Raw genomic sequence first — 23,509 nt, 5'->3', positions numbered from 1 at the left:
GACATAAGACAGGATCCAGTACTAACAGTATGAAAACAAGTAACTGGGAAGAATTTACTACACCATAAGAAGGAAGCTTAAAGTATGCTGACCAAAGGAGTGTTTTCAAGTATGCATTTTTAAAATGTTTTCTATGTAAGTCAGAAATTTAACGACATATCCTAAATGCTTTCTCAATCCAGATTTAATTTTATAAATGAACAACAAACTTACAAAAAACATTGAGTCAACAGTGCATTTTATTATACATCTTAGATTTATACATTTCATATATACTTTTAAAGCTTCAATTAATAGTTCAATACAAAATAAAAAATATATAAGCAGCAGTGGTTCTCAGGCACAGAAATTAGGAGGACTGGAGCAAGTTTTTTCCTAGCATATAGTGAATATTATGAACCATGATAGTGGAATGTTTCCTTCTGACAGAGCTGCCTTTCTGAATGAACTTTATTACAGTGGACAGCTTTAGTAGATATGATATTACTAACTAGAAACAATGAGATTTAAAATAAGTTCATAACCTAAATTTTCTTGAAGTCTTTAAGACCTAAATGATTACTTTTCTCTAATAGAACTCCAAGATCATCCAATGAAAATAATATTGTCCATAAAATATCAGGAGCATCAGCCTAAGAACCACTGCCCATGGTTATTCAATGTCTTCAGGCCTCACAGGATGAGGTAATGGTATAATGGATTTCTTCTCAGTGTCTCTGGAAAGTGCTTTCCTCATATCTGTTAGGAAGCAAAGTTTAATGTAAGTACCCAAATATCAAAACATTTTATATCAAAATTTAAAGTACAGAAAGTTCCCATAAGAAGTTTGTCCCCTGCCCCCACTTCTACCAGATTCCAAGAGAATTCGTCTTTATATAATTGAGACCCAGTCACAAGTAACCAGACAATAACCAACTGAGATTCAGCTCTCCATACAAATGTTCTTTTGACAGAATCTTAGTGAAATCTTACTTAGTAAAATGACATGCCTGTAACATAGTAAGACAGTAATTGATGGTAATTAGACATTGGTTGGTTAATGTAAGTTGATTAGTGTTAGGTTCATAAAAGCACGTTTAAGGAGATTTAAATATTATAGCTCAAATTTAAAATATTCAGTCCGATAAATATGATTCATTTAAATTTATTAAAATTCTTGGATATTTCAGTTTGTGGAATGAATGTAAATGTTCAGCTTCTTCTTGGTGATTCTGCCACAGAAAGGAGCTTACCGTAAGCATCCTCGTCAGGCTCCCCATTGCTGGCTGAATAGTACTCTATGACCGTCCGGTATACGCTGTAGCCCAACTGCTTGTACATGTTGACTGCAACTTGATTAGATACTCTTACAAAGAGATCAACAAAAAATCCACCTTTTCTTTATTTTTTTTTAAAAAAAGAAAAGTTAAAATGTGAGAAATCCTAAAAACATTTTTAACAATACTTGCTTTTACTTTGACTACTCAGAATAGTAATAAGACTTCACAGCTGATTACATCAGAAATCAACTTTATATTGCTGAAGATTTAAGACAATTATTTTGCAGTATAAAAAGATGACTGCAAAATAATATTTCAAAACCTACAATATATGAAAACATTTAAAAGCAATATGTGTTTTTTAAAAAGCTTTTTTTTTTTTTTTACAATTCTGTTACTTAGCTTAAAAAAAAATACTATGTATTTTATGTTGCAGTAATTGATATGCTCATTTTACCAATTACTTTCCCTGACATGCACAAATTAAAGACTTAGACGCAAGCACCAAAAAAACAAAAATAAAATAAAAAGAAGCAAGCAGCAGTGTAGCCATGGCCCAAGTATAGCTATGACATAGATCAAAGCCCTGAAGCCCTCAGGTCCCTCTGGTCAGTGACAATGCCACCGTTACCCAAAGGTCTTCACATTCTGACTCTTGTAATCATTAGTTCCCTGCTTTTTGCTGTAGATTTACCACCTATTATAGTTTAGTTTCTCCTGTTTGTAAACTTATATAAATGGAAACATACTTTATATATTTTTTTTCACTTTATATATATTTTAGTGATTTGCCTCTCTATTGTACAAGTCAGTCTTGGGGTACCTGGAGCTGGAGCTTGTTCTTCATTGTGCTTAGCATTCCACTGGACTATATTACAAATTGTCTGTGGTCCTACAGATAAACATTTCTGGTTTTTACTGTTACAAACTGTGCTGATAATATTTTTGTCTTGTGTCTCATGGTACAATATCTAAAGTCTATCACTAGATGTGTCATCAGTGTCTTATGGGGAGTATGCACATAAGTATGTTTTCTCTATACTCCCACAGAAGCAGATAAGACTCCATTCCCACAGTACCAGGACTTAGTGCGTCAGACATTTCTATTTTTGAAAATTCTATGGTATAATGGTATCTCAGGGCATTAACTGACACTTTGGATTACTAACAAGACTGAATATTTTGTTGGCTATTTAGATTTCTTGTTCTGTAGTCCTTTTCTCTCCAGAGCTATAGTTCTCTATGTATATCTTTTTCCATTTTGTAGCTGGTCTTGTTATTATCTTTCTGTATCTTTTAATGAACCAAGTTACTTGACGTCAATGAATTTGAATATGTGAACCTTTCCTTAACAGTCAGTACTATTTACATCTTATTTCAGAAGTTCTTTTTACCCTGAACTCACACACTCACATTATCTTCAAATGGCTTTTTAATTTTGCTTTTCACATCCAAGTTTTTAATCTGGAATTGATTTGTATATATAAAGATAGTAATCTAGGGAAAATTTCTTTCCGTATGGATATCCAATTGTGCCCTCACCTTTATGAAGTAAACCCTTTCACCATGGATCTGCAATTGCTTCCTCTGAGAATGTAGAAATCCACGTATTCGTTGGTCTGTTTCTCAAATTCAGTTCCACTAGCCTAGACAACTACACCAATCCTAACACACAGTTTTACTCATTATTACAGCTTGAAATCTGGAGGGGCAAATCCACCCATTTTTTTTTTTGTTTTTCAGAAATATATTGTCTCTTTTTGGTTCTTTCCATTCCCCTATAATTTTCAGAATCAACTTAAGTCCCACAAAAAATACTTAAGATTTTGATTGCAATTACATTGGCTGTGTAGACCAGTTACCAGTTTACTATATCAAGTCCTCTAAGCCACAAGAGGTAGTTTATCTTTCCACTTATGTCACCTTTAATGTCTCTCATAGTTTTATAAACTTTAGAAGGCTTGCACAATTTTTGTTAGATTTTGTCCCCAAGGGCTTATAATTTTTTTTTTTTTTTTGCTTCATTTTTGGGTTTAATGTATTTTGATGCCACTGCAAATGGCATTTTTTCTAAATTTTATTTGTATAGAAATACAGTTGAATTTTAAACCAGTTTTATATCCAAGAACTTTGCTTAACTTTTATTCTAAACATTTGTAGATACTTGTGGGTTTATTTGTACAATCTTATCTGTGCAAAATGTTTTGTTTCTTCTCAATCCTATCTTTTATTTTTCTTGTTTTATGTGCTGTCTAGTATTTCCAATAAATTAGTGTAGAAGGCTGACTGTAGGCATCCTTGTCCCCGATTTCAAAGGAAAAGCATTCAGTGCATCACCACCAAAATTTACTACAGGTTTTTTGTTTTTTTGTAGATAATCTATTTTCAGGTCAAGAAAGTTCTTCTGTTCCCTAGTTTGCTAACCGTTTTTTTATCAAATGCATTTTCTGCACTTACTAAGAAATGTTCTCATTTAATCTGTTACTGTGGAATATATTTACAGAATTTCTAACGTTAAACCAACCTCCCCCTAGTATACCATCCTTTTTATGAATTGCTAGATCTATTTTGCTAAGATTTTTCTAGGATTTTTGCATCTATAATGAAATTTTCCTTGAATTTTCCTCTCTAATGTTTCTTGTCAGATTTTGTTATCAAGGTTATCCTAGCCTTGAGAAGAATGTTCCCTCTTTTTATGTAAAATTGAACTTATAGTCATTATTTCTTAAATAGTAAAATTTGCCAGAGAAACCATAGTTTTCTTTATGGAAAGATTTTTGCCAACTGATTGAAATTCTTTAAGGCTGGGGTCAGCTCAGAACCTATTTTTGTACTGTTCTCAAGCTAAGAATTTTCTTTTTTTTTTTTTTTTTACAATTTTGAAAAGTTGTTTAAAAAAGAGAAAACAATATGCGTTAGAGACCTTAGGTAGCCCACAAAGCCTAAATATTTACTGGTTGACCCAGCAAAAGTTTGTTGAGCCCTGTTCTATACCCTTAATCAATCTGTCTGACTGTTCTATCAATTAACAGTAAGCATGTTCAAATCTCCCATTACAATGATAATTTGTCTGTTTCTCATAGTTTTGCCAACCAAGTTTTGCAATTTTACTTTGAATCTATATCACTGGGTACATAAATTTTTTATTATTACATTTTTCTGATAGATTAAAACTTTTATCAATATTCAGTGACGTTTTTACTATGGTAATTATTGAACTATAATGTAACTATTGTTAATTTAAGTGTACCAACTGTCCTTTTGGTAATAATCTGCATAATTTAAAATTTTCTTTACTTTCAATCTTTATCTTTAATCTTTACATACTTCTTATAAACAGTTCTGACAGTCTCTCTTTTTTTAATTTTAAATTTAATGTCATAGGAACACTTAACATGAGATATTCCCTCTTAATAAATTTTAAATGTGCAATATGTCTACTGTTGACTGTAGACAATACTGTACAACGGATCCTAGAGCTTATTCATCTGGCATGACTAAGACTTTATGCCTGCTTATTAGTAACTCTCCACTTCCCCCTCCCCCAGCCCCTGGCTACCACTATTCATTCCACATTTTGATTCTATGAATTTAACTATTTTAGATATCTCATGGAAGTAGAATCATGTAGTATTTGTCTTTCTGTGACTGGCTTATTCCACTTAACATAATATCCTCAAGTCTTTTGTTTTTTAGCTAGAGTCATTAGTCCACTAACATTTACTGTTGTAATTACTATTAATATTTGGATTCATGGCAACCATCTTATTTCATGCTTTTTGTTTTGTTACTCGAATTTCCTTTTTCTCTCTTTTATTGAAGTGATTTTTATCATTGCAGTTTTTACTCTACTTGTTTGGAAATTACATACTGTTTCTATTTTTAATGTATACATTTAAAAATACATGTATATATGCATGGATATAGATATACCCATACCCATACAAATAAAGATCACTTAAATCTTAAGCAACTATTCTAAAATAATGAAGGTTTAAAAACTGGAAGGGAAGGGAGTTGAGTGGTTTTCTACTTTAAGAGATAAAGAACCTGTCCTGTAAACACATTAGAACCCATTTCTGAATTCCAACATATATACCATTAACAAAAATGTATAAACTATAATCTTGCTAAAAATTTTCTCCTCTTCCTTGTTCAATCTAGGGAGAATCTTTCAAATTCTTGAGGACTAGAGTTGATTTCTTTTTTAGCTAATACTATTTCCTCTCTTCTATGAATGAACTCAAGTTCCTCCTGCCACCAACTTGACTCAGAGTATTTTCAAGCCATGGTTACTTCTTTAACACTTACCTTTAATTAAGTAGAAAGCCTCACAAGCCCATCTCAGCAGCTATTCCCTTTCCTATATACTTCTAGGCATTTAGAGTAAAGGAAAAAATGGCAGCTTCACAACTGGTTAAATTTAAACACACATCTCTTATCTCTTCTAGAATGGGCTAGCAAGAAGTTGTCCTCTCTTTAAATTACCATGTTACTTTCAACTCACATAATGAGGATGTTTGATATACAACAAGTCTTTTAAAAAAAAAAAAGCCATAATGTTGGCAGTTCCCAAAACTGCTCCAAGGTACCCCAGAGTGCACAAAACTCATAGAGGTGCTGCAGGATATTTCAAATGTTCAGGGAAAACACTAATCTTAATATCAGGCACTAGCAAACTACTAGTTTGATGTAGTTCACAACTGCAGTATTACATAATGTTATATTCCTTTTGATGACACAGTATCTTTTTGAAGCCAAGTTTGGGGCAGTTTCTGTAATTTAAAAAAAAAAATGCCACATGAAAATCAATTTGAAACAGGAAAGCAGGTAGTTGTGTTGAATCTGTTTCCAAGATTTGAGAAATCATGCAGTGCCCAAGAAGTGCAAACATCTCACTTAGCAGGTAACCAGAGTTATTTTACAAGGAAATAAAAATATTTTCTTTCATTGTTTATTTTTTCCAAATAGCTACTAGGTTGTGAGGTCACATATTAAGCAGTTAGAGAATAACTGCTTATTAAGACGCAGAGAATTTGAGAATACCTGCCATAATGGCAAGAATACTAAAAGAAACCTCGAGGGCTAGTCTTTGATTCTACCAGTTACCCAACTTATAAGCCTATTGCAGGTTATAGGTCAAGCCTATTTTCCTCAATGGCAAAATAGGGACAATAATACCACTCTGAATATGTGACAGAATTGTGGGGACTACTGGAGGCTAAAAATGAAATTCCTGTAAACAGAAATGCACAATAGATATTCAGTCTGAAGGGGAAAAAATATAAGTGTTCACCGAAAAATGAAATGATTAGGGCTCAAAAATTATTATTTGAAAATCAGTATCTCACCTTTCTGAAATCTCCTCTAATAACTCCATAAGTTTAGCAGCCAAACCAAGGCGTCGAAATTCTGGGGCAACAGACAGAGCTGTGACATGCCCATGCCATTCTTCCCTAGCGACTGAGCCTTCTGCTTTACCCATAACTGCCAACAAAAGATTGCATTCATTAGTAAACACATGGGTTTACACATAAATATAGAAATACTGTTTGGTACATTTTTATTATAAAGGAAACTAATGACAGAGTTTTAATTTTTAAATCCTACTTAAAGTCATCTACCTAATGGTTATTAGTGCTTTTATTTGAAGTTCACTTGTAAATGTCATGCTAAATCTAGTTGTAAAAGCAGAATTAGAAAGATTTTTAAAAGGAATGATATACTAAAAACAACTGATTTCAAACACAGAACTAGAATATGTATTTTTAAAAAATATAAAGTGATTCATTCAGTGGTTTAAAAGGAGGTAAGATTATAGGCATCATGATTATACTTTCAAATCTACATTAAATCAGTTGAAAGCTGTATTAAAATATGAACTACCTACCCCAAAAATTACTAGTGGTATTATACTTACTATAACCCATCAACTCTCCACCAGGAGCCTCTGCAACGATGAAATACTCTGGCCAGTGGGCAAGGTACTGTAAGTAAAAAGGAATCCCATACTAGAGTCTTGTTAAGGAATGTGAAAATGCTGTACAGTAACAAGTTCTTCATAAAAGGGATATTTTGAAGAGTTTCCTTTAAAAAGTATATTGTTAAAAAAAGATCTATATATCCCAGCTCTATATATGTATAATTCCTATAATCATATCATTATGTAAAATATTTAGGTGGTCTTAATTTCAGAATTGCCTGAACATACAACCTCAAATGTAAATGGAGAATGCACCATCGAATAGAAAGCAGAGAACCAGGATACATCTGTAATGTGTCTCCCTACTGATCACACTGTACCTAAGTCTCTGTATAGCACTTACCATCACCTGCTATTCTTATGTGTTTACTGTCTCCCCTTAGACTATGAGTAATATTTGCTCTATCCCTGGTGCCTGGAACATAGTAGATTTTCAACATTTATTTTTCTATAATTGCACTGGAAAATTAATGACTAGTTCTTCAGTGTCAGCTGTGAGACTGTGAAAATAACTACTTCCAGAGGCAACTTAAGAATTACCCAGTTTTCCTTTCCACTGATTCAAATTCTGCATTTCTAGTAATGCAAATAAAAGCTGACTTAAGAGTGAATGCCTGGATAATCTGCTCACTACTTAAGTCTTCAACCCTCGTGTCCTCACTGATACATACTCATTCCTATATTTCTTATTTTAAGCTTGCTGATGCAATTCTATGAAGGGACATCATCTATCTATCTATCTATCTATCTATCTATATATAGATATAGATATATATAGATATAGATATATAGATATATGAGATTGATGATATATATATTTAAGTTCCTGGAAAACCTGTTCAGTAAATTCAAACTCTCCTATGAAGGACAAGCTTAATTTTGAATACTCTTCAGCTGTAACCCTTAATACAGCAGGCAAGCCAGTCTTCCTTCTATCCAGCCACTAATACACCATAACAATCTCTCCTCCAGCAGAAGAACCCCAGATGCCCACTCATCAACCACTAGGATGTGGCAAGTTACTTTCAAACACGGCTTCACCTGGATTATGAGACTTTTACTATAAATTTTAAGGGTAACTGAAAGCACACCATTTCAGTTGATTTGCATCCTAATATTTTCCCTTAACCATATACAGGGAAAATTGTGTCATTCAAAATTCTTAAAAACCCTTTTACTTATTTTTAAACATGGAAGGTTTTTAATGTCATAATTTTTTTTATAACTACAAATGAAAACTTTGGAGTTTTGCTTTTTCTACTTTGTTTCTGATGTGTAACCCTGTTGTCTGTACCTACAGTTAATTTTTACTACTGTATAGGATTACACTGTGTGAACAAAACAATTTAAATATACTGTTTCTGACAATAAACAAACATCTGGGTTATTTCCAGTTTCTCAAAAACTTTTTCAAATCCTTCATGAATACAGAATAATTTAGCTATTTCCTTATTGTTATGTGTGAATGTTATTCCAAAATTTTAATATTGTAATTCTGCAATTTTTGTAATGACAAAACTTAGGGGTTAACATTTTCTGTAAAGGGCCAGAAAGTAAATATTCTAGGCTACATGGTCCACATGGTCTCTGTTGCAACTTACTCAAACTGTAAAAGCCGTGGACAAAAGCCACAGACAACAGTAAATTACTCAGCATGGCTTTGTCCCAGTAAAACTTTATTTAACAAAAACAGGTAATGGGCCAACTTGGCTCATGACCTTAGTTTGCCTAGCCCTGACATAACTGCCCCTATTGTTTATTTCCCAGTTCCAGGAAATGGAATTACTACTAAGTACTACATTGTCAGTGCCTTCCAGAAAGACTATAGCAGTTTATACTGTCACTTGCAATTTATGAGAATGATCCTGTCACCTCTTCAGCACTGAGTTTTATCATTTTTTTAAAATTCTTGATAATTTGACGGGTGAAATATATCTCATTTTGGTTTTAATTTGCATGTCTTTTGACTGGTGAAACTGAGCTCCTACTATGTTCATTAGCTTCCCATTTGCCCTCTTTTATTAAATTATCAGTTAATATTGCCCTTCTACCCTGCAATAGATATGGATGACAACACAGAAATCCAACTTGTGTTTTAAGCCACTGAGGTTGTGAGGTAGTGCAACATAACCCAGAGTATCCTAACCTCACACATCTTTACCCATATATTTTTATTGGGGAGCATGATAGATGCTAATTGTTACCCCAAATCCTCTCTTCCTTTTAGTAACAAGCCCCATTTTAAAGTTAGGCACATTCCCAGACTCTGTTACAGCTAGATAAGTACAGCATAAGGCAGATGCAGGCCAATGAGATACAGAAGGGCTGCATGGTATTTCCCAAAGGTACTCTTGAAAGGTAAGGACAATCTCACCTTCCTTCTGTTGATCCGCCTGCCAGGAACATGGATGTGATGCCATTTGCTCTGGCAGCCATCTGGGACAGGAAGGCTAATGCTGCCCTGAGAATGGTAGAGTGGGTCAGGTGCAGAGCCTGATCACTGGTGCCTTCATGGAACCACCACCTGCCCTGAACTGCTCTTCATCTCCAGACTTCATTTACGTCAGACAGAAATAACCAGTCTTGCTGAAGTCACTACTTTCTGTTATGTATAGCCATACTACTGAGGGGCAAGGTGGGCAGGAGAGTTTTATTATAGATTTATGAGGTCATTATGTTACACCTTGCCAGGCAGGTTTAAGACAAATCTTGTTCCTAGTTTTGTTTTGTTTTTAATTTCTTTCATTGTTGCTTATGGTATTTCCTGACCTACAAATTTTAAAGTTTTTCAGTACTTTTTTTTCCTTCCGTTCCTCCATTTTCTTAATAAGCCTTCGTTTAACCTTTTTAAAAAAGGATACAGTTTCCGTAAGTGGATCCAAGTTACTGAAAGAAATGAGAAATGTCAATAGTAAGCACTATTTACAAAATCAGTTCAAATAAGCCCACTAAAACTAAAAATAATATGCACAAGGAAATGAAAACATGCTAAATCCACAACTGGAAAACCAACTTTTGGGCCAAGAAAGATGGTTTAAACTACCTAATGGCCATAATGAGCTGTCATAGCAACTATAAAGATATCTATACATTTTCAATTAACTGCTTTTTTAAAAATTACTTTATAGTTAATATACATCCAAACCTTCCATTTTCTAAATAATAATAAATTGTTAATGGAGATAGGGACCAACTAGGCATATAAATCACCGGACAGAAGATACAACCAGCCCACTGCAGCAACTGACAGGGGTTTTCCCAACCTGTCTCTGGGCCTTCTTTCTCTGACAATTCCTCCTTTCTCATTTATTCCACCCTTCAGATGCGGGCTCTCCCCAACTTGGGTTTTGCTTCCCACTGTTCTACATTCCCACCTCCTCCTTTCCCCAGTGTCCCCAGTCCTATCCTTTCAATTTTGTATTCCCAGAGGAAGCCAGATCTGAATCTGGTGCTGCTGCCTCACCAGCATATTCAATCACAACACTCCTGAATCAGCATTTCTTAAAATACATCTCCACTTCTATCTACAGAGTTCTTCCCTCTCACTTTCCTCTCCAATTAATACAACCATTATTTTGCCAGGCTTGAAACAAGTGACCTTCGACCCTTCCTCTTGCACATACAGTCAAATTCTTCTTTGAGACCCTTACTAATGCCTGGCAGGCATAATGCATTTCTTTAGCTCACAAGTTCTCATTTTGGTTTCAGAACCTCTTTACAGTGAAAATTACTGAAGACCCCAAAAAACTTCTATTTATGTGGGTTATGTCTATTTATATTTAAAAATTTAAAACATTTATGTTAAAATAATTACATGCTAAGATGAATAACTTTAAAATTGAGACATAACTGGGAAAAAAAATGGTGTAGATGACAGAGGCTTGGTTCATCCCTCTCACAACCAAATCAAAGTTGTGACAGAAACAGAGCAAGCATCAAAGAAAGTTGCCTAGGATCTAAATGAGGAAGTCTTACAACTAGGGAGACAAATAAGAAATCGCCCTGCAATGGGAGGAGGTAGAATGGGGTGAGGACACGAGGCTGCCTGGTCCCAAGCAGCTGAGTGGGATAGAGACTGCAGCACCTGCTGCTGCAGACACCTATTAAAGGGGCTGTATCCACGAGTGGCCTTTCGCAGTGAAAACCTGCTCATTCTGAGCACCAGTGCTGGGTGGGCTGTGTGGGGGGCACCAGGGACTTACAAGGGGACACTGAGTTGTCAGAGTGAGGGCCAGAGGCAAGGATCTCTTCCAGACAGAAGTGCTGTCAGTATCCATTATTCCTCTGTTGAGACCTTCCCCCTCCTAGGGTGCAGACTCAGTGGTGCCACCATAGCTGAGATGTCATCCAACTGGATAACAAGATGTCGCTCCGCCCAGAGGATTCCCTGACTCCCCCTCCCCCAACTCGTGTGAGCCCCACCCACACCATATCCAGGTGTATCCTCAGGAGAGTTTGGTGCTCCTTGCTGAACAGCGCCAAGACTCATTGGTGGCAGCTGGCCTCGGTTTCTGGCGTGGCCACATGAGGCAACTATAAGCACAGCATCTGTAGATTGCTTGCTAAATCTTAACAGGTGGCCCCAGAGGGGCACATCCTGGAGCTAAACTTGGCCTGCAGCTGAACCCCTCAGGACGGTGCCACTGGACACCTACTAAACAAAGTCACACTAATAAGACCAGGAGAGTTAGGAGCTTTGCTTGGTACATAGAAACAGACACAGAAAAGCAGCCAAAATGGGTGGACAAAGAAGCAGAAACCACATGAGAGAAGAGAACAGAGATCCATGAATAATGGAGTCAAGAAATCTAACAGATGCAGAGTTCAAAACACTGGTTATAAAGATGCTCAATGAACTTCGGGGAAGTATTGATGAATTCAGTTATAGCTTTAAAGAGATAAAAAATAAAAATGGAAATGGAAATTATAAAAGGGAACCAGTCAGAAATGAACATATTACCTGAGGTGAAAAGTATATTAGAGGGAATCAACAGAGTGGATAAAGAAGAGGATCGAACCACCAATATAGAGGATGGGGAAACCAAGATCAATCAGAATGGCAAGAAAAAAGCAGCCAAGACTATAATAATAGACACCCTATGAGACAAAATTGAATGTAAAAACACATCCATGTCACAGCGCTACCTGAAGAAGAGGGAGAACAAGAAATTGAAAAGTTATCTGAAGAAATAATGATGGAAAACTTCTCTAACCTAATGAAGGAAATAGACACACAACCCAAGGAAGCTGAGAGTCCCAAGAAAGAGGAACTCAAAGAGGCCCACACCAAGACACATCATAATTAAAATGCCAGAGTTTAAATACAAAGAGAGAATCTTAAAAGCAGCACAAAAAAAGCAGTTAGTTACCTACAAGGGAGCACCCATAAGACTGGCAGCTGATTTCTCAAAAGAAACTTTGCAGGACAGAAGGGCTTGGCACAATATTCAACGTGATGAAAACCCAGGATCTACAACCAAGAATAATTTATCCAGCAAAGCTATCATTAGAGTCAAAGGACAGATATAGAGCTTCCCAGACAAAAATAAGCTAAAGAAATTTATCAACGCCAAGCCAGTATTACAGAAAATGTTGGAGGGACTTCTTTAAGAAGAAAAAACATGTATCAAAAACATGAATAAAGAATGATAATAACTACATTCCAATCAACAAGTACCTCAAATGGAAAAGAATTAAGTGGTCCAACCAAAAGATAGAGCAGCTGAATGCATAAGAAAACAAGACCCCTAAATATGCTGCCCACTAGAGACTCACTTCAAATTAAAAGACATATACAGACTAAAAAGAATGGGGTGTAAAAAGACACTGCTTTGACGGACCTAGAGGGTATTATGCTGAATGAAATGGGCTGGATAGAGAAAGACAAATATCGCATGTTTTCACGTAAATGTGGAATCTAAAGAACAAACTAACAATAACAACAAAAGCAATAATAAACTCATAGATACATAAATACAGAGACTATCTGTTGGGGAGATGGGAAAAAAAGCAAAAGGATTAAGAGGTATAAATGGATAGTTGCAGAATAGACATGAATATATAGAGTGTAGTATGGGGAAGATGGTTAATAATGTAATAAATATGTAAGTGGAAAAAGGGGTACTAGATTTAGTGGGGTGATCGCTTTGCGAGTATGTGAATCTCTGATCACTCAGCTGTACAACTGAAACTGGTATATTATATGCCAACTATAATTGAAAAAGACTTATTGAATTATACAGTGTAAATACGAGCAACTAATTTTATATTTCAATAAAGATGGAAAAAATTTTGAGACAACTGATATAACAATTTCAGGTATACAACATGATTATTCATTATTTGTATATACTGTGAAATGATAGTTACAAAAATTAACTCAAAGTGGAATAAAAACTTGACTGCAAAACTTGAAATAATAAAATACATAGAAGACAACATAGGCACTAAGCTTACAGACCTCAGTCTCAGGCATGTTTTTGTGAACTTGACCCCAAAGGCAAAGGAAACAAAAGCAAAAATAAATGAGTAGGACTACATCAAACTGCTTCTGCAAGGCAAAAGAAACCATCAACAAAACAGAAAGGTAACCAACCTAAAGGGTGAAGATATTTGCAAAGGACACTCCTAATAAGGGGATAATATCAAAAACAAAACAAAACAAAACAAAAACAAAAAAACAAAAAAAACCACACAACTTAACAGCAACAAAAATACAAACAGTCCAATTAAAGAATGAACAGAGGACCTGAATAGACTTTTTTCCAAGGAAGACATACAAATTGCCAAGAGACATGTGTAAAAATGTTCAACATCACTAGTTATTAGGGAAATGCAAATCAAAACCACACTGAGATATCACCTTGTACTTGTTAGAATAGCTATTATCACAAGGACAAGAAACAGTAAGTGTTAGAGAGGATGTGGGAAAAAAGGAAACTCTCATACACTGATGGTGGGAATGTAAATCCATGCACCACTACAGAAAACAAAAGTTCCTCGAAATATTAAGAATAGAACTACCATATGACCCAGCAATTCTTCTTCTGGGTATTTACCCAAAAATTATAAAAACACTCCTAAAAATATATGTACCCCCATTTTTATTGCAGCATTATTTACAACAACCAAGACATGGAAACAACTTAAACATCCACCAATGGATGATTAGGTAAAGATGATGTGGTGTATATGTAAAATGAAATACTACTCAGCCAATAAGTGAAATAAGTCAAATGGTCATAGATACAGACAACTGAATGGTGGCTACTAAAGGCAAAATGGGGTAGGGGAAGGGCAAAGTATGTAGAGGGGGTCAAATAAATGGTAATAGAAGGAAATTAGACTTTGAGTAAAGAGCATGCAACAGAGTACACAGGTGTCGAATGCTGTACACCTGAAAGGTATAATGTTATTAACCAATGTTATACTTCCAAGATTTAACTTTTTAAATTAAAGATGAAATCAAGTTAAAATTAACATCAAAGCCTAAAAGTAGAAAAGAGGGCTTTTAAGGTTGTAGAGATAAGGCATGATCAGTCCCTCTGGGTGAATAAAAGCACTGCCCACTTTGATTTTCCTGCTATATAGAAAGACCCCTGTTATAAACATGAATACTACTTAAAGGAAAGGGAGAAATAATACCAACTGCTGTTATAGGTAGACACTTTCTCTGAAAGGTAACAATTAACTTTTTCATTCAAAACAAGCAATTAAAACACAGACATTTATCATCAATGCTAAGGGTCATCTGATCTTTGCTAGCCAATAGACAATGATCAAATTCACTTACTAGAACAATTTTCCAAAAGTCATTTTTTTCTTGTATTTTTCTTTATGAAATTGCCAATACCATTAACAGAGAACTGAAAAACAAAGAAAGTGATATTCAGTTGTGGCTGCTTTACCTAAATGAGCAGTGTTAAGCCAAGTGCAATCAGCCAAACTGTAGGGACTGAGATGGTTTTGCTTTAAGGACATCCGTACTTGCATTCTTCATATGTAATTATATTGCCAAAGACAAACTCTTTCATCATGTATAATAAACAACACTTTCACCAGACCTACCATAAAGTTGTGTTACATATTGAGTTAAAATATATATATATTTTTTTTTTCACAAAAAAAAAATTTAGTGATAAGAATGGCATTGTTTTAACAACTTTACAGATCTTTTTAATGTCTGGCCTAATAGAAGACAGCTGGATTCTCAAAATCTGTTATACTTGCTGTTACAAGATTGCGTATCTGGAAAACACCACTGTGCATTTGTGAGAATGAGTGGAAAAAGCAAAACACCATCTTAGTATTATGAAAATAGCTCTGTCTGACCTCACGGAACCCAGAAACAATGTTGAGGGGCCTTGGCCCACACCTAGAGAATCACTTTCTCTATCTAACACAGTATGGGAATTCACTCTCCCACACTTCTCAACAAATATTCTCTCCTCTCACCTCAACTCAGGCCACCTGCTTCTTGATCTCAGCTGCTTCATGAAGAAAGAACAGGAAGGCAAAAGCTTCACCAAGGTCCGACCAACAAACCTACCCACCTATAAGTATCTGCACCCTTACTCTACTTGTTCTCCTGTAGCCATACCTGGAATTCTCATAAGACCCCACCACCTCTCAATACCCAGGAACCTGCTCCAACAATTCTCCTCTCCCTTCTGGAAGAAATGTACAAATACGCTTTATAATTAGCCATCAGCGGCTCCTGACATAGTTCCCCACACTCTCCACCTGAAATACTCTCCTTGCTCACTTCCAAGATCCCATCATCAGGTTTTCCCTCCACCTCACAGGGCCAGTAGGTCTTCACTCTGTCTGACACTTGATGCCCTAGAACACTATCCCAGAGCCTCTTTCTATCTACACTCACTCCATCACTTAGGTCAGGGGTCCCCAACCCCCAGGCATGGTCCAGTAACTATCCATGTCCTATTAGGAACCGGGCCTCACAGCAGGAGGTGAGAGGTGAGCCAGTGAGTGAAGCTTCATCTGTACTTGCAGCTGCTCCCCAGCGCTAGCATCCTCTCCACCTCAGATCATCAGGCATTAGATTCTCATAGGAGTACCAGTCTCTGGTGCCAAAAAGGTTGGGGACCTTTTGCTTAGGACTTAGGTCACCTAGTTTCCTGGTTTTAATACCATCTACATAGTGTTGACCCCCAAATTTCTATCTTTAGCCCAAGCCTAAACTTGAGATTCCCATGCCCAGATGCCCGCCTGACTTCTCCACCTGATTATCTCAGTGCACTTGGCAGAGAATCCCAAGTCCTATATATACTATCATCTCCAAGATCTAGCCCTTTGACTCTGACCTCATTCCCTTATACCTACAGTCACTCTGCACCATCCACACTGGCCTATCCTCCTGTCTGAGAGGTATCTGTGCACTTACTATCCCCTCTGCCTGGAAGTTTCCAACCCCAATATCCACATACTCACCTCCTCACCTCCCCTAGGTATTTCTTCAGTGACACCTTCCCTAAGCACTCTACCTAACAGCTGAATCCTCACTCACTTCCTATTTCCCTTTCCTGTTCTCATCGTTCCTTTGTACTGAACACTAAGTTCTACATGTATTTTATTTTGTCTTTCCCTCTAAAATGTAAATTCCATAAAGATAATTTTTTTTTCTGTTCACTGCTGTGTTCCAACACTGCTACATAAACAGGTACACAAATAACTTTCCAAGAATAAAATATTTGTTAATTTTAATGCTTCTACATCAATGGCTTCTTTCAATTCCTGCTACAATACCCTAATACCATGATTCCCAGAGTTCTCTAATGAAGAGCCCTAATCAAAGTGAGAAATAGAAGTAAATGAGGAGGAAGAGGAGTTTCTCTACTGGCATACTCTGGAGAGGCCTTAGTTGGATGATTCTTTGACATCTAACATTCTATTGTAAATGCTCATGCTTACTTTCCTTCTGCTCTATTCATTTTCAAATAAAACAGTGCTGTCTCTTCCCAGATCTTCAGTTAAAAGTGATTCTCCAAGAGGCGTAGCATTTTCCTACTATTGAAACTTCAAGGCACACTGTTGCCTCCTAGGCTTACACTTTCAAAACCCAAGCCTTCGTCAAGTCGTCATCTCTGGGGCATTGCCAAGACTTCTTAAATGGCTTACCTGCTTGGTACACCTCCTCTAATCACCTCTCATGCCACATAGCTCTGTGTTGAAGAGCTCAGGCTCCAGAGCAGTGGTTCTCAAACAGCCGGAATTTGCATTTTCAAAATGTTCTTCAGTGGTCAGGGACCACTCTAAGAACCACTGCTCTCGTGCCAATCTCCTTGTTAGACCCACAACCGCTGCAACGCTCTATCAGCTGAGGAAAGTCATTTGAACTCTCAGTACCTTAGTTTACTCATACATAAAATAGGGATAATGAGAGTACCTACCTCACAGAATTGTGAGGACTACTTGGGTTATTACAGTGCCAGTGCTGGGCACAGCAAGAGCTCAATACAAATTGCCTTAGTTATGCTGCTTCAACTGGGAGGCGCAAAATTCTTCTCACAGGATCAAGTCTAAACCTCTAAATAATGGAGCAAAGTCCTCACTTTATTCTCTCTGGCTACTCAGTTACACAAACCCACTACTATAGTCACACTCATCTCCCAATTATCTAGCTATACCTCAAGCTTTCACCTTAACATCCATTTCCTTCTTCAAAACTTCCTTATCACTATCAACAATTCAAGGCTCATCTGGTCTTGGAGATGTTTCCAGCCACCTAATCTCAAGTTTTTTACATCTTCCAGACACTTGGATCTGAACCACATGGTCCTCAGTTTTCACATACTTCCTCTTTGTCTTTAAAAGTCGATGCAGAATTGGAAGGTGGGCGGATGGACTGATGGCGCATGGACAGATGGACGGATGAATGTGGGATCAGTAGAAAGATGAACAGATGGATAGATCGACAGATATGTGATGGAACCAATAGACAGATATGTGATAAAGCTAATGTAGCCAATGTTAACTGTAGAATCCAGTTGCTTGTCTATATAAGTGTTCACGGTAATATTTTGTTAACTTTTTAAATGTTAAGATATTTTCATAATTTTTTTTTAAGGAAAAAATGATACCTACAAGTCACAGGTGCTGACTTAATTCGGATTTAAATAAAGTGCGACCTGTACCAACACGTGGCCCCTGCCGACTCCACACAGCAGAAAAAAGGTGGAGCGCAGCTCCAGTAAAGAGAGGTACAAAACTAAACTCGACTGAGAGGAACCTCAGCGGGGAGTGCCACGATCACAATGTTATCTCACTGAGATACAATTTAACCCTCACCACCAGGTACGAGGCACAATGTATATATTCTCACAAACACTTAGCTATTAGCTATTGACCTCACAAAGACCTCTGCGAGATGTCCACCGCACCGAAGAGAAAGCCGAGTCACTGGCCCGAAGGCAGCAGAGCCTAGCGCCAGGCCGTGGGCTCGGACCGGTCCCCCACCTCCTAAAAACCCGGCAGAACCTGACAACTACCGAGGAAGGCGGCCCGCGCTGATGAGCACGCAGGGTTGCGGGGTGAAGTTTGAGAGTCTCGGCCAAGGTTAGCGTAAGGAAGGCTGTGCTTCCGCCCCAAGCACCGGCTTCGGACCCCTGCGGCCCCCAGGGAGGCTCCAGTGGCGGCTAGGAGGGGTGGCTCCCCAGATCCCCGGGGTGAGGGTCGCTGTCCGTGTTCGCCCAAGGCGCACCTCACTCACATATTATTGAAGCGGAACAGGTCATCGCATGTGAAGGCCCGGAGCGTGGTCATTACGCCGCCGCCACCGAAGCCCTCTCCACTGAAGCCCTATTGCCAAAACCTCACGCCCGCTCCGCCGGAAGTCCGCCAGCGAACGGCCGCAGATGCGGGGCGGAGAACTGCTTCCGGGCCACCAGTCTCTAGCAACCACGCAGCGACGCAGCTCCCTCTGGTGGCCCGAGTCAGAAATTGCCAGGTCACGGGCTCAGCCCTCAGAACCTCCAAACTCCTCCACCGGAGCGACAGAAAGTGGGCATTGCGATCATCTAGAAAAGAGACACAAAGATGCTGGGGTTAGGAAACCAAAGCAGAAAAGCGAGATTCAGGACCACTTGGTTGCCCCTTGGTAAATGAGGAAGGAAGTGATAAGAAATGGGAGGATTCATGGTCCAGAGCAGCCTGTCCCAATTTATGAGAACTTAGTATGGGATCTCAAATTTCCTAATATCACGTTTAAAAACAAAACAAGAAAGGTGAAATTTATTTTAATAATTATTTTATTTTACCCAGTATATTTCAAATCGTTATGAAAAAATCCCCCAAACTCCAAAAATTAGACCAGCGAAAAGCCAAGAAGTAACCCAGAGAGAAAGAGAACTCGGTTTTATTACGCCAGTGGTCCCAGAAGAGCTAGTGCTCTGAAAATCTGGGCCCCGAGCTAAGGGGCAATTTCATTTTTATACCTGCGTAGTTACAGTTGGCATGGGCTAATTTACAGACCCCTGAAATTGCTATGGGCTACGGGTAGTTACAGAGCATGGGATTTTCTAACAAGCACTAAAGCAATACATCTTTTCTAACTCGCACCAAAGCAATACCTCTTATACGGAAGAGATACATCTGTTTAAACACGAAAAGCAATATATCTTAAGGGGAGGGTGAGTTCAGAGTTGACCCTGAGATCTTTGTTCTATATAGCAAGTATGTTGACAGAAGCAGGAAAAAAAGGAACTGATTAGAAATATTGGCCAACTAAGTGGGAAATTCCTCTTCAAAACGTTATCACTTCACATATAATCAATAGAAAAAAATATTAATGGAAAGTTTTACTCTTTTTTGTAAAGTCCTTTATATTGCATATGTTTTATATTTGCCACATATTTATCTCCAAGAATTAAATTGTCATCAGAAATACTCGTTCTGTATTTAAATTTCATAAAATGTATACATAAAGCATATGGTTAAAAAGTAGATTGACACAACCAAAAAGTTCCAATCATGCTGTTTTCAAATGACCGAATGGAACATCAGTTTTCAAATTTAAATTTAAATTAAAGTTAAATAAAGTGGAAAATTTCATTTGTCAGTGGCACTAGCCACATTTTTTTTGTACTCAATAGCCCCATGGGTGGTGGCTGCCACCACTTATAAAACAGTCCAGGTGTAGTCTGAGAAATGAGCATGTCCTACCTGTTCTTAGAGATTCTTTCTCCCCTCACCTTTCCAAGCTACTACTGAGGTGGTTTGGAGGAGGGAGTAGGTAGGCCCATGAGAAGGCTCTTCCAAGATCCAAAATCAAAGCCAGACATTGTTTCTAGATCTTCAACAATATAGGCATGTGAGTATAAACACACATGTAAGAGTCCCTGGGACTTACAAACTCATGCCTGCAGGTACAAATGCACCAACAGGGCAGAAATATGACAACATGAACTCAGCTTCTGCCTGCTAGGTGTTTTAAACAGGGAGAAATTTTAGGGGCAATTTCCAAACAGCAAAGCCTAATGTGCCACATTAAACGAAGTTAAACACAGATAATTTGATAATTTTTAGAAAAGGTAAAGTTATTATTCTCATGCAAATATAAAATGAACATTTGTCAAAGATTTTACTCTTTAATTTAACCAATTGTTGTGCGATCAAATCCAAGACCCACAGACCAATCGAGATGAATTGTGAGCTTTTATTAGCCGGCCGGCGACTGAGTCTCCACCACGCAGGGTTAGAAGAGATCAGCCCCGAGCTCCCAGAAGAGGCAGTTTATATAGCCACCAGCACATCCCTGAGCAGATCACCACACCCTGGTTAACAGTTGGCCGTTAGCATATCCTTGATCAGATTGCCCTGGTTAACAGCATCTCCTTGATCAGATTACCACTCCCTGGTTAACAGTATCAGAAGTAAATACTTAATACTGGCTTACTGGAAAATTGTCTACCCATAACAGGGGTTGTTGGATGGGGTGAAATATAGCTGCCAGCATTCTAGGAGTGAAAAGAGGTGTGTAGGGGATTCATCTTTCAGAATGCCGACTTTTACTTAATTCCAATTTTCAATATGGTTTCTCACCCTCACCCTTCACTGCCTATGCTCTGGGCTCAGGAACACAGCTGCTTGTGCCTCTCTGGGGAGTAAGGCTCTTGTCTTCTCCCTTTATTGTACCTGGCTTATCTAAGCCCTGAGCCTCACAGATTCTGCACAACTAATCATTTGGCTTTTCCTCCTGCAGTAGCTGAACTTTCAGCTGGCTTCCATCTCCTAAATGAGTTTACTAGCACCCATAATTTTGCTGCCAGTTCTCATTGGCTATTGTCTCCTCCATCCTCTTTGTTCTTATGGATTTATGCCTTTAAGAAAAATTAAAAACTTAATTTTTTAAATTTTATTTTACTGAGGTACTGGTAGGGAGCAGATGTGTGATACTGCTTTTTTAAATTGAAACCTGTATTTAGGTCTTAATATGAATGGTGAGCGCATTTGTACAACCTAGTCAGCAAAACTGAAAATAGATGATGACATTGGTGGTCAGAGTCAATGCATCTCTATATGTCATTTCCACGTGATCTGAAGGAAAAGAAACGAAGCAACAACAGATGAAATGCCAAGCTGTTTGCTTATTTAAATGTGGAATTTTGCCATGATGGATGTGAACCTGGGTCAGCACTATTTACAGAAGAGCACAAGGTGTTTTATCTCAATGAGCAGGAAAATGTTTTGTGATAAAATGTGGTAAAAGCTTGTCGGTTTTTCCAACCAAGCAGTAAAAGGACTTACACGATGTAAAATGATAAATAAAAAGTTCTGTGAGTCATCCTTAATGTAGAGAAAATATGCAGCCAGGACAGAAACAGTGTTTTTCTGCAAGTTAAAAATAAACTCTAATGAACTGAAACAGAAATCAAAAACAGCATGTCCTATAAGCCCAAATACTTGTGGGACTCCCAGGGGTTTAATGTAGTTCATGTTTTTCAAATAAATGTGTTGAAATGGTGGGGATAATGAGGTAGAGGCTGTATTGATTCTATTTTTTTAAGTCAGTTTTATTTAGGTATAACTTCCATACAGTAAGGTTCACTCTTTTCAGTGTACGTTTTATGAATTTTTGGCAGATACATTCAGTTATGGTGCCTACATGTATCAGTTCTACCAAATCCTTCCCCCATTCCTCCCACCCTAGTTCCTGCTTATCACTAATCTTTTTTCTGTTCCTATAATTTTGCCTTTTCCAGAATGTCATATAAATAACCCGTACAGTACACAGACTTTTGATTTCTTTTGACTCTGGCTTAAATATTTATGTATAGGTTTCTGTGTGAACATACATTTTCATTTCTCTGGGATAAATGCCCAGGAATCCAAATGCTGGGTTAAATGGTAGTTGCATATTTATTTTTTGAAGAAACCACCAAACTTTTCCAGAGAGGCTGTGCCATTTTACCACTGGCAATGTAGGAGTATTCACAGCTTTGATTATTTTTGTAAATTTCAGTGTTAAACTGATGAAACTGTCAGAGATTACATTTTAAATGTACATCCTGTTAAGAACGTTTTATTTCGGGAAGCATTATGACTAATGACACTCCAATATAAATTACGTCACCCGCGAAATGGAAAAATCATGCTGGCTTGCCTTACTCTTTTCTCCTAGAAACTCTAAACACCAAAAAACAATGGGGGACATAATGTTTACAAAATTCTGGGGAGAGGAAACACAGGACCCACAGATATCTGACAAATATTCCAATCAGGCATTCTAAGAGACCAAGGAGCTCTGAAAGCAGAGGACCAGCCCCTAGAGAACAAAGCAAAGCAAAACGAAGAAAGAAAAAAACACTACAACAAAGTCCAGCCATTCCACAAATGAATCAAAATGGAAAATGGAATAGGAATATTGTAATAAAAAATGATGGTGAGGGTTACATCCAATATGTTTTAAAAAGGGGGGGGGGGATTAATAGTTGTAACAGATGTATGTATAAGTTCTGAAAGATAACAATAATATAAATGACATAATCAGGAGAATAGGGTAGAAGAGACAAGAATAACCAGCTCATCTTTCATTACAAAGAGGCACTAGTGTTCTAAACTGAAATTAGTAATAAAAATATTATTTCAGTCTCTTAATGGTTTTCATTAAGAGGTTGTGAGATGGGACATCACTTGTAAATTCTTAATCTTTTAGCAGGAAATGAAATGGGACATCTCTTGTAGAGTTAATCTTTTTAGTAAACCTAATTAAGTTTTCTTCCTTCCTTTCTTTGGAAAAAGGCTCTCTCCC

At 37.3% G+C, this 23,509-nt stretch overlaps 1 protein-coding gene across 3 annotated transcripts; it reads right to left on the bottom strand.

Moving 5' to 3' along the window:
• Positions 1–221: 221 nt before the first annotated feature.
• On the bottom strand, positions 222–19,113 carry NAA20 (N-alpha-acetyltransferase 20, NatB catalytic subunit). 3 transcript variants are annotated; one of them, XM_036229719.1, is made up of 7 exons: positions 18,971–19,091; positions 15,035–15,107; positions 10,104–10,128; positions 7,180–7,270; positions 6,611–6,746; positions 1,233–1,378; positions 222–738 (listed from the first exon to the last, which is right to left on the bottom strand). In XM_036229719.1, exons 2-7 carry the CDS (start codon positions 15,055–15,057, stop codon positions 653–655), a joined length of 507 nt encoding a protein of 168 aa, XP_036085612.1. In that variant the 5' UTR covers positions 15,058–15,107; positions 18,971–19,091; the 3' UTR covers positions 222–652. The 3 variants fall into 3 exon arrangements, with proteins under 3 accessions (XP_036085612.1, XP_036085613.1, XP_016001663.1); XM_036229720.1 differs by lacking the exon at positions 15,035–15,107 and having other exon boundaries at positions 1,233–1,345; positions 18,971–19,113; XM_016146177.2 differs by lacking the exon at positions 15,035–15,107 and having other exon boundaries at positions 18,971–19,112.
• Positions 19,114–23,509: the final 4,396 nt, after the last annotated feature.

This window comes from Rousettus aegyptiacus, unplaced genomic scaffold (genome assembly GCF_014176215.1).
Source record: "Rousettus aegyptiacus isolate mRouAeg1 unplaced genomic scaffold, mRouAeg1.p scaffold_m13_p_12, whole genome shotgun sequence".
NCBI lineage: Eukaryota > Metazoa > Chordata > Mammalia > Chiroptera > Pteropodidae > Rousettus > Rousettus aegyptiacus.
The sequence above is the reverse complement of the archived record's forward strand: the minus strand, read 5'-3'. Positions and strand labels throughout refer to the sequence as shown.

Bases quoted from the DNA above. Each gene is read 5' to 3' on its own strand.
- NAA20 (XM_016146177.2), bottom strand. From the start codon at position 19,023: ATGACCACGCTCCGGGCCTTCACATGCGATGACCTGTTCCGCTTCAAT. The intron at 1,379-6,610 runs GTGAGATACTGA...AAAAAAATAAAG, and splicing joins TTAGAGGAGATTTCAGAAAG to AAAAGGTGGATTTTTTGTTG. The intron at 739-1,232 runs GTAAGCTCCTTT...GCTTCCTAACAG, and splicing joins GCCTGACGAGGATGCTTACG to ATATGAGGAAAGCACTTTCC.